The 12,320-nt window shown below is 38.8% G+C and overlaps 1 protein-coding gene across 3 annotated transcripts in view; it reads right to left on the reverse strand.

Moving 5' to 3' along the window:
- Window positions 1–6,695: 6,695 nt before the first annotated feature.
- Window positions 6,696–12,320, reverse strand: part of traf3ip2a (TRAF3 interacting protein 2a) — a 65,802-nt gene continuing 60,177 nt past the window's right edge. For all 3 annotated transcript variants that reach the window (XM_059499125.1, XM_059499124.1, XM_059499123.1), the window contains 2 exons: window positions 7,119–7,193; window positions 6,696–6,977 (listed from right to left, as the gene is read on the reverse strand). In XM_059499125.1, the coding sequence (XP_059355108.1) occupies window positions 6,831–6,977; window positions 7,119–7,193 (222 nt within the window). In that variant the 3' untranslated portion in view covers window positions 6,696–6,830. The remainder of the gene's footprint in view (window positions 6,978–7,118; window positions 7,194–12,320) is intronic.

Below are 12,320 nucleotides of genomic sequence, written 5' to 3' on the forward strand. Positions count from 1 at the left end.
CATTCGTGAGGTAATCTGCTCTTTCAGTGGAAATTTATACCAGTGCCCCAAATTTACATAACGTTACTCCTACAACCAACCTTTAATCCTTATGCGTTGTTGGGGACGTATTTGTCCACTATGGGGTAAAGTTGATTCTTATTTTGGCCACAACTTTCTCTGTGTTTGAGCTAATGGAATGATTTTTGGTGACAAATCTTATTTTGAAATTTTTGAAATTTTCAAAAATTTAACGGTACACTCTGGGCAAATTCACTACCCTTTCGTTATGTTCGTGGATGAAAACATCCACTAAATTAAACTGCTGTAAAAATGTATCAGATAAATATTTTTTTCAAATTTTTTTGCATTAATCTATTAATCAACCTCAGTCCTGATCAAAACTACCAAATGTTTAAAAAAAATCCAAGATTTTAACTCTTTAATTACCAAGTTCATAAATGATGTCACTGATTTGGGAAAAAAACACACAAAATTACATATTTTCAATTTAAAAAGTGATTTTGGACTAGATTTTTTTTTTTACCTTTTATTACAGTCTTGGGCATGTCAAAGATTAGTAACAAGATTGGCTTTGATGCATTGTTAGCTTTTGTGCAGCATTAGATTTACATTTTTTCTTCCTAATTTGTTGTTGGTGGCTGTTTTTGCCCCATTGACTTCCATTATAACTACATTTTTTGATTGCAAAGCCATGACACCATATAATCATGCATTCTTGATTGTTTGTGGTTTTCCCTTTTGGGAAGAGGTAAAATTTGTTATTTTTACAGTTGATCACTAGGTGGGACCGTTAACACTTTAGATTGGCCTGTGCAAAAAAAGGCTTAGTTTCTGGCCTGTATATGGAGTTATATAGAGTATAACAGCAAATTATAGTGTTTGTGTATGTGTGTGTGAGAGAGAAAGAGAGGGCGTGAGAGAGACCTTTGTGCACTTACCTTGATGTATCTGAAAAAATCCAAATATGCACCTCAGCTCTCAGGAGTAAACAATAAAAAATTAAGTGTGTTTATGCACCTGCTACCTTTTGATGGTGAAAAGTACGGATGGTCTATGTGTGAAATGCTCGTATTTTCTTGATGGTAAAGCCAGTTTAAAACCTTAAAATCCTGTAAAAAAATCTACTTTGCATCAAATTTATGAACATAATGTATTATGAACCAAAATGCAATACCAAATTCAAATAAGCTACAACTCGATGGAAGGGTCAGGCTGCATAATCATTTGTAATACTTCAGTACAAGCCCTTTCTCGTGTTGCTTGCTGCTCTTCTCACCATTAAATGATCAGCACGATGGCATGCAAGTGTTTAAATCCACGTACTTTGCTTTTGTTTAGTCTATACTTATCACCACCATCAAAAGGCAGCAGGTGCATAAATACACTTTAGTTTACTCCATGTAGTTCTGAGAGCTGAGGTGTACATTTTGATTTTCTCAAATACATCAAGGTAAGTGGGCAAAGGTCTCTCTCTCTTTCTCACACACACACACACACACATACACACACACACAATAAAATATGCTGTTATACTCCATATAGCTTCATATACAAGTCAGAAACTAAGCTTTATTTGCACAGGCCTATCTAAAGGGTTAATGGTCCCACCTAGTGATCAACTGTAAAAATAACAAATGTTACCTCTTCCCAACAGCAAAAACCACCAACAATCAAGAATCTCACACACACACAAACACTATAATTTGCTGTTATACTCCATATAACTCCATAAACAAGACAGAAACTAAGCCTTTTTTTGCACAGGCCTATCTAAAGTGTTAACGGTCCCACCTAGTGATCAACTGTAAAAATAAATTTTTTTACTTCTTCCCAAAAGGGAAAACCACAAACAATCAAGAATGCATGATTATATGGTGTCATGGCTTTGCAATCAAAAAATGTCGTTATAATGGAAGTCAATGGGGCAAAAACAGCCACCAACAACAAATTAGGGAGAAAAAATTTAAATCTAATGCTGCACAAAAACTAAAAATGCATCAAAGCCAATGTTGCTACTAATCTTTGACATGCCCAAGACTGTTATAAAAAGTAAAAAAAAAAACAAGCCACAATTACTTTTATATTGAAAATAAGTCATTTTGTGTGTTTTTCCCCCCAAATCAGTGACATCATTTATGAACTTGGCAATTAAAGAGTTAAAATCTTAGATTTTTTTAAAAACATTTGGTAGTTTTGATCAGGACTGAAGTTGATTAACAGATTTATGCAAAAAAAATTGAGAAAAAATATGAATCTGACACATTTTTACAGCAGTTTAATTGAGTGGATGTTTTCATCCCGAACATAACGAAAGGGTAGTGAATTTGAACAGTGCACAAGGGTTAAGAGGGGAGCGTAAAACAGAAGCCATATTCGTCTTAGCGCACCAGCACTAATTAATTCTACAGTAAAAGTGTTTTTATGGTTTATTCATATTGAATATTGTTATGCATCTATTAGAATACCCTATAATTACAGCAATTTATCTTATGAAGCTAGATTGATTGACATGTTTTCTGTAAATGTGTTGTACTAAATGTGTTTATACTTATGTTTTAGACAATGGACTTTTTGTGAAGGAAAAATTGCTAACATTTAATTTGAAACATTTCAAGGTAAGTAACCTATTTAAATTAATGATACATAAGTTTTACATTTTACTTAGACCAAGACTTACAAACAATATGAAAAAAGACAAATGAGGTGAAATAAGTGTATTGCCGCATTCCGTCCAACAAAGCTTCCTTTCATTTACAGTGTACTTTTGTTCCTCCCTACAAGTCCAAATCAGTTAAAGGGTAAAGGGTTGTAAAATTTACTCACATAAGCTGCAGATATCGCCACAAATTTTCTGGAGGGAGTGAAAACTGGTTTAGTCTGTCTCTTAGTACAAATGATAGTAGATCCCCGCAAAGACTGTAAAAATGTAAATTGTAAGCTTAGTTTTTTTTTTTTTTTACTTGTGCTTTCTCTGTACTTTTGTCATTTAAAGGCCTTCGTGCAGAAATTGTCTTTAAAACCCTTCCTGCCATCTGCACCATACCACACAACTGGACAAATGGTGTGCACATAATACACGGAAATGAAGCGGTCCTTCATTGACATTCAACCTGTAAGTAAAAGCAACACTTAAAATTACATTGGCCTGTGTAGTTAAGTCACCTTTATTTCTTTTGTGTAAGACATTGTGTAAGTCGTTCCAAAAATATATTTTGAAAAAAAAATTGACTTTTAATTTTTGGGTGAATTATCACTTTAACCAATTTTAATTCGATATAGCTTTTAACTCATTTAATTCACTCATTTGTAAAGTGAGTGTATCAATGAAATTTCATCGCAATGCATGTTAACTGAACTTTTTTTTAAATTCTTTTAAGGTTGGCACTAATTAGTGCTGCACTTGAATCACGAGACAAGCCAGAATCCACATGTCCTGGTGCTTGGTGACAAGGAAAACTCCTCCCAAGTTTTTATTTTAAATGGGGAGGCAATGAAACAGAAGTCGATACTACAAGCACTATATTTTTTATTATGATAACTTGATTTTATGATTATTTTTTGTTTTATTATTATATGTTATGTTCATTTTATTTGAAAAGTCGTAATATTTGCCAAGTATGGTAACCCATATTCGAAAGTGGTGCTCTGCATTTAACCCATCCAAGTGCACACACACAGCAGTGAGAAGTGATCACACACCCGGAGCGACTCAGGGTTCAGTGCCTTGCTCAAGGACACTTCAGCCATGGGTATTGAGGGTGGAAGAGAGCATTGTTCATTCACTCCCTCCCACCTACAACTCCTGCCAGCACCGAGACTCAAACCTGCGACCCTCAGGTTACAGGTCCAACTCTCTAATCATTAGGCCAGCGACACACTGGATGCGTGGCGCAAGCGTCTCAGCTGCATGGCGTGTCTGTTTTTAATTCGGCTCCCATGTTAACAGGTTAGAGCTTGCAGACTGCCTGCGTGAGACGTGCAGAAAACGCGTGCATGCTAGAAATAGAACCAATGCCTATTTTTCACGCGACACGAAGCGTGTTGGAAGCGTTTCCAGGCAAAATATGATAGGAAAATATGTTTATATGTCATTTTGTACGCAAATATACATTAATTCATGACATTTTGATGTTTGAAAGTCTATAGGTTGACATAAATTCAGATATAAATGTAATTTAAAAAATAATTATACATTTTCAAATATTGCACCTGTCAAACATAGTCTATTTTGCCTTCAATACTGTTGACGGTGTCCTTTATCAGTAGGCGTAGGTGTGTAAAAAAAAGTTGATATTGTTGTCATTAAGACAAGAGCCTGGTCTGTCGGCGGCCTCCCTCTACAGCAGCAGCAGCGCGCCAGCGCCGCGTCAGGCACGGTTCTGGTGTGTTAAGACACAGAAAACGCAAGGCAGCCGCCATGCTACTGACACGCAGCAGAAACGCCACGCAGCCAGTGTGTCACCAGCCTTAGGCCATAGCTGTGAACTGTATTTGCAAATATGTGTGTTTTGATATGAATATGAATTGACACATTTGTACATCTTGAAAATGTCAGTTGTATTTTAACACATTCTTTGTTCATTTAAATAAAATATTTTAAAATATATTTGTAAATGTGTTATTTGCATATTAAAATAAAATCTGTAATTTACAACAAAGTAGTTTCAAAATATGGTTGTATTTTTTAGTGTGAGGATAGTGACAAACGACCTATACGGTCATATGGGACTTGTTGAATCTGTATATTTAAGCCCTGATATGATCATCGTTTGGTCTCGTTTATGGTAATGTGTAGTTTGTTGTTTTGTTTTCTGTGTTTATGAAATCTCCTTGTAAACCACCTTCTTTGTGTGCTTTATTTACATTGTACTACACAGAAACATGACAAACCTTAATAAGTGCAAGCTCCACTATTTTTACTGCATATGTAAACTAATTCTGACTTGTAAAGAACCTTTAAAGCATATGTGTGATTTCTTTCATTTATTTTCCCGCTTAAACTTACAAACATTCTGTTGCTGTGCATAGAAGCTCTAACATACAGTATACCTAATACACTATACTTAAAACCACTAAAACATTAGAATTGTCCTTCTGCATTGCAAATACTAACACAATATAATTGTTTTCCTGCATTGCAAATAAGAACTGTATTTAAAAAGAGAGAACCATATTAATAAGTTCAAGCTCAAGCCTTAACATTGCATATACTGTACAAAGTAACTACAGCTGGCAAAGGAGCTTTACAGTATATGAATGCTTGCTTTCAATGTATTCACCTGAATTGCACAACAAATATGGCTGAGAAATTACTCGCAAAAGAAATTTAAATTTCATTATTGTGTTAAATGAGAAAAGCATATCAAATAGACATTACAAAAAAATAGCTTTTTTTCAGAAGCTGCATATGAGTTGGTATTGAGATTAATTTACAGATCATTTATTGCGGTTTCAAAAGAGTTTACAACAATTACTTGTAGTTTCTGAGAAGTGTTTCTAGAGTATTTATGCAGTGGGATAATAGGTAAATCTTACAAGCAATTACATTTTATCCCAAAATCAAATGAAAGAAATAGAAATAAAATAAAATAATCAGTTACAAGAAATCACTATTGGAAATAAATAAATTATATATATATCAGTATATATCAGTGATGCACAGGTTGATCCAAAATGAGCGGGTGCCTTCGGTCATCCGTGGTTACCTGCGGTTACGAGTTATCCAAAAATATTTTTAATGATATTCGGGTCGTGGTCGCTCGGGTCGTTTGAAATAAAGATGCCAAATAAACCTTTGTAATATAGTACTAGACACAATTTTTAAATACATAGGCCTACACTTTATTGGCTGAATAACTGGCGCGAAGATGATGCACAAGCTCAGTCTGCAGGTAGAGATAGAGGCAGCAAGAGAAAAGGTGAAGACTGGGGAGCAACGACACTGTTTTTGGTAAAACATGATTTTGACAACTTCATTAAGTTTAGTTTTATAGAAAACTTTTTAAAAATATTTTCATTTTGTATAAATTGTATCTTAATTTTGATCAACATTTACATTTAGCAGATGCTTTTATCCAAAGTGACTTACAACTTAGGACAATGGAAGCAATCAAAAAGTCTCAGTTAGCAAGGGCAAGGGCTTTTAAATAATATAATAAATAAAAAGAAAACAGATAGAATAGTAAAAGAATAGAGCAAGCTAGTGTTAGAGGTTTTTTTTAATAATTGTATAATAAATGAAAAAAAATAGAATACAAAAAGATAAGATTTTTTATTTATTTTTTTTAGAATAGAATAGTGTAGAATAGCGAGTGCTAAAGTTAGAGGGTCAAATAAAGATGGAAGAGATGGGTTTTAAGCCAATTCTTGAAGCTGCTCGGATTGAGTTGGGCAGGTCATTCCACCAGGAGGGAACATTTAATTTAAAAGTCCGTAAAAGTGACTTTGTGCTTCTTTGGGATGGCACAATCAAGCGATGTTCACTTGCAGAACTCAAGCTTCTAGAAGGCACATAAGTCTGAAGTAATACATTTAGGTAAATGGGTTCAGAAAAAAAAAAAAAAAAAATATATATATATATATATATATATATATATATATATATAATTTTTAATTTATTTTATTACTTTTTTTTTTTTTCATTTTCTTTTATTTTCTTTTTTTTTGCACAGTGTTCATACTTCTCATTTAAAAAATAAAAATAAAATCAAGAAATTATGGTCCTAAAAGAAAGCTAAATATATCCTTAAACAAAATATCATGTTCTTATCATTTCTTTAGATTTTGAGGTGAAATGTGTACTACACATGATGTCTCGAGATTCACTTTTACAGGGGTTTGATAGTGAGCATCAGGTCTTTGCCCAGAGGAGGGACAATGTATTTTTCCTCTCTGAGTAAACGCAGTAACATGTCCTTAGCATCCTCAGGCCACCGGTACAGACGAGTGCTCTGTAGCCACAGTGGGACATGACTCTGCCAGAGAAAGCAACAGATTTTAAACTCATGGTATTTATCATAGATACATGTTTATGCATTTAATTATTTCCTTACTACACATATCTCCCATCTCATGCCCTCAACATTTGAGTTTTCTTCAAATTTTTGATGACTTACTTGGTTAGCACTGGGAAACAGCACTGGTACCAATCTGAAGTTTAGACATCTCTGAAGAATGAATTCATTTTGGATCTGAAAAAAAGGAAACAATATAAAACATAACCCAAAGGAGATGTAGATCTATACACACCGAGTATCAAAATCTAAAGTACCCTTGTGTTGCCATTAAGGCAAAATGTTAGGGACTTTTAATTTGATAGAGACTTTTATTTTGATTTGATGTAGACCTGGAGTTTGGGGTTAGAGGTTATTTCCTGTACAGAAGTAAGGAAGATGACAGAATGTGAGCACATGTAATCCATTTGTTGTTAGCACTAGAGGCAATGTCGTAAGTACAAAATTCATTTTTATGTTAATAAGTTTATGTTACTATACTGTTTAAAAAGAAAAGATTACACATAGTTAAAATATTTATTTACATGTATTTACAGGTATATTTCATTAGACAAGATTTATGTTAAAACAGTCGAACTTTATTTCTTTGTTACAGTTTTCACTCTGTCATGTAAGATGATGTTGAAGCCACAGTAAACAGCAAGAAATCGATCACTACGACTTGTCGTCATTTTGCATCAGAGTTAGCTGGTTGTATAGCTACAGTTGGTACACTGCAGTGAGGACAACACAGTGAAAAGACAGAGAAAAGTTAGTGTTGAACATCGTGGCAAGATGGAAGGGAAACGTGCTAAGTCTTCCGTAGCAAGTGGAAGTTCTCACTCATCTGCATCATCAAGGAGTGCAGTAATCCGTGCACGGGCTAAAGCTGCAGCTGCTAAAGTACGTGCTGAATATGCAGAAAAAGAGGCTAAAGCTAAAATAGAAAAGGCAATTAAAGAAGCTGAATCACAGTTGGAGAAGGTAAAAAGAGAGACTGAGCTGGAAACACTCGCCATGTGTCGTGAAGCAGCGGCTGCTGAAGCTGAAGCAGCCGTTTGGGAATCGGCTGACTCAATTGCGAAGTGTATTGTGTTGGATGAAACAGGCTCATCAGGTGAAGATAAAATGGAGCGGACGAGCGAATACGTCCAAACTCATTTTGGCCCAACTAGCTCCCCAAAGCGAGAAGCTATGAATGCTTGCTCTCAGGCTTTTCAGCCTGCTACAGATGGCACTCTCATTTTCAGTCCGAACAATCCCTTCTCTTCATACCAGCAGGTCCGGTTTCTTCACATGAGCCACGACAGGCTAATAACAAAGGTAATGGGAATTTATCAGAGGATGATCTAGGCGATGCTTATGTTCCACCGGCAGCCGAACTGTCATATGGTCAGACTTTTTATGACAGAGAGGATGCTCGAGTCGATTCAAAGAAGTTTCATACTGACTTGAATATTTCTGCTCCGTGCTATTATCCCCAGCTAAAAACTGATCAGAGCATGTCTGCAACTGAACATCTTGCGCAATATTTAGCGCGACGTGACCTGGTGAGCGCAAGCTTGTATGAGTTTGATGACAAACCAGAAAATTATCGTGCTTGGCAGTCTTCATATAAAAATGCTACACAAGGGCTGGGTCTCACTGCTACTGAGGAGCTAGACTTAATGACTCGATGGCTTGGCAAAGAATCCAGCAACCAAGTGAAACGCCTGCGTTCAGTGCACGTAGCAAGTCCAGACATAGCACTCAGAAAAGCCTGGGAACGTCTTCAGGAATGTTACGCAGCGCCAGAGATAGTTGAAAAGGCCCTCTTCACTCGACTTGACAAGTTCCCCAAGGTTTTAGCGAAAGAAAATCTGAAGCTAAGGGAGTTAGCAGATCTGCTGATGGAAGTGCAGTGTGCTAAGGAAGATGGCTACTTTCCAGGTTTGTCCTACCTGGATACTGCACGAGGCATTGAACCTATAGTAGCCAAGCTGCCTTATGGACTTCAGGAAAAATGGATTTCTGCGGGTTCAAAGTATAAAGAAGAAAATGGAGGACGGTTTCCACCATTTGAATTCTTTACCAGATTCATGTGCTATGAGGCAAAGAAAAGGAATGATCCCAGTTTTGCCCTTTTAAATGCTAGCGGATCTGCTGTAAAGGCTGAAAGTCCCCAATTTAAAAGCACCAAGAACCCCATTGCAGTTCATAAGACCAATGTCTTCCCAGCAGAGTCGAGCACTTCCAGTGATCCAAATAAGAGCTGCCCTATACATGCAAAGCCACATCCACTGAAGAAGTGCAAAGCCTTTAGAGCCAAAGATCTTCAAGACAGGAAAGTCTTTCTGAAGGAGAGAGGATTCTGCTTCAAATGCTGTGGCTCAAATAGTCATGTGGCGAAGGACTGCACTGCAGTAGTGAAATATTCTGAGTGTGACAGCACCAAGCATGTCTCAGCTATGCATCCGGGCCCTCCACCAAAGATCACTGCTCCTGTTACCTCACTACAGAATGGCGGGGAGGAAGAAGAGGGTAACGACAGCAGGGAAGTCGTCAGCTCAAGCTGCACTGAAGTATGTGGTGCAGGACAAGTTGGGAGGTCATGTTCCAAGATATGCCTAGCAAAGGTGTATCACAAGGGCTGTCCAGATAAAGCCATCAAGGCATATATCGTTTTAGATGACCAAAGCAACCGGTCATTGGCGAGGTCCAGTTTCTTTGACCTTTTCGACATTCAGAGTAAGCCATATCCGTACTTACTGAGAACGTGCTCCGGCACAAAGGAAACATTTGGCAGAAGGGCTGAAGACTTTATGGTCAAAGCACTTGATGGGAAAGTGACAATCCCTCTTCCTCCGCTTATTGAATGTAACGACTTACCTGACAACCGGGCTGAGATTCCCACGCCGAATGCCGCTCTTCATCAACCTCACCTTGTCAAGGTAGCAGAGCACATTCCCGAGTTGGACCCTACTGCGGAGATCCTCCTGCTGCTTGGTAGAGATGTAATTAGAGTGCACAAGGTAAGGGAACAAGTAAATGGCCCTCCCAACGCCCCTTTTGCTCAACGTCTTGACCTGGGTTGGGTGGTGGTTGGAGAGGTCTGCCTAGGGAATGCACACAAGCCAAATGTCAGCATTTACAGGACAACAGTGCTTGATTGTCAACGGCCCTCGCTCCTCCAACCATGCACAAGTGTTATGCATGTCAGGGATAAGGCAATGGGCAAACTGCTGGAAAATGATCATGCTGAGGTGGCACCAGAACTAAGGGAAGATGAAGAGTGTTGGTACTTACCAAGCTTTGCAGTGTTTCACCCACAAAAACCAGGTCAAATCAGGGTGGTGTTTGATTCGAGCGCCCAACACTCCGGAATCTCCTTAAATAATGTGCTATTGACTGGCCCTGATCTTAACAACTCCCTTCTGGGAGTACTTATGCGGTTCCGAAAGGAAAAGGTGGCTGTTATGGCAGACATATAGCAGATGTTTTACTGCTTCCTTTTAGAAGAAAAACATAGGAACTATTTGAGATTCCTATGGTTCAAGAACAATGATGTGGCAAGTGAAGTCGTAGAATACAGGATGAAGGTCCATGTGTTTGGGAACAGCCCGTCTCCAGCAGTGGCAATTTATGGGCTTAGAAGAGCTGTCAGAAAGGGTGCGCAAAGATATGGACAAGACACCGTCAACTTTGTCGAGGGCCACTTTTATGTTGATGACGGTCTTTGTTCTGTCCCTACTGATGCTGAAGCCATTGACTTGCTGCGTAGGACTCAGGCTTCATTGGCTGAGTCCAACCTTAGGCTCCACAAGTTTGCATCGAACAGTCCGGCTGTCTTGGCAGCCTTCCCAAGTGAGGACTGTGTGGCAGCTGGAAAAGAGGTAGACCTCTGTGGGAAGGAATCGCCCACCCAACGCAGCTTAGGCCTCTTGTGGGAGGTAGCTAGGGACACATTCACCTTCTCTGTGTCAACTGACGTAAAACCGTTTACCCGCCGTGGAGTTCTCTCCATGGTGAACAGTGTTTTTGATCCCTTGGGTTTTTTGGCTCCGGTTGTAATCCAAGGAAGAGCCCTTCTCAGAGAGCTGAATTCTGAGGCTTCAGAGTGGGACACTCCATTACCTGAAGATAAATTAGGCAAGTGGGAGGCTTGGCAAAACTCACTTCAAGAGTTGAAGCACTTCCATATACCAAGGATGTACACAGGCATCTCTCTAACCAAGGCAGAACGAGTGGAACTCTGTGTGTTCTGTGATGCTTCTACAATGGCCATTGGGGCTGTAGCCTATTTGAAGACCATCCAAGAAGGCATTGCTGACATTGGATTTGTCATGGGGAAGTCAAAACCCTGCTCCTCAATCTGAGCCAACCATACCGAGACTGGAGCTGTGTGCTGCGGTTTTGGCTGTGGAAATGGCCGAACTGATTCAGGAAGAACTGGACTTGAAGTTGAATTCCATTAAATTCTACATGGATAGCAGAGTGGTCCTTGGATACATTCATAACCAATCCAGACGGTTTTATGTATATGTCCACAATCGAGTCCAGCGTATTCGCCAGACCACAAATCCTGAACAATGGCACTACGTACGCACAGAGGACAATCCGGCTGATATTGCATCAAGGTCTGTTCCAGCATCACGTCTCGCACAAACAATGTGGTTCAGCGGACCTACCTTTTTGTGTAAGCCTTCCATTCAACCAGAGCCTATTCAGTCATTCAGCTTAGTCTCACCAGAATTGGATGCAGAGATTCGTCCAAATGTGAAGACTTATGCCACCCAGCTTCACGAGAAAGGTCTCAGCACAAAGCGTTTTGAGAGGTTCTCCACCTTTGACACACTCCAGCGAGCTGTGGCACTCTTAATTCACATTGCAAGATCTTTCAAGTCCCCTAACATCATAGACAAGTGTAGGGGATGGCATACATGTGAGCTGCCTCGCTCTCCGGATGAGCTTTCCCAAGCCAGAGAAGTCATCATTAGAGCCGTTCAGAGGAAAGCATTTGGAAAGGAATTTGAAGCTCTAGAAAGAGACAAGCCAATTCCTCTAAACAGCTGTCTACGTCGTCTCAACCCTATCTTGCAGAATGACCTCATCTGCATTGGTGGCCGTCTGAAAAACGCAGACGTAGAGATTGAGCAAAAGAACCCTTTAATTCACCCAAAAGACAACCATGTTTCCTTACTGTTCATCAGACACCATCATACCCAAGTGAAACATCAGGGCCGCCATTTAACAGAAGGCGCTGTGAGAGCTGCAGGACTCTGGATCTTGGGAGGTAAAAGGCTCATTAACTCAATTCTTCACAAATGCGTGACCTGTCGTAGACTC

Source organism: Carassius carassius, chromosome 18 (genome assembly GCF_963082965.1).
Source record: "Carassius carassius chromosome 18, fCarCar2.1, whole genome shotgun sequence".
Lineage (NCBI taxonomy): Eukaryota > Metazoa > Chordata > Actinopteri > Cypriniformes > Cyprinidae > Carassius > Carassius carassius.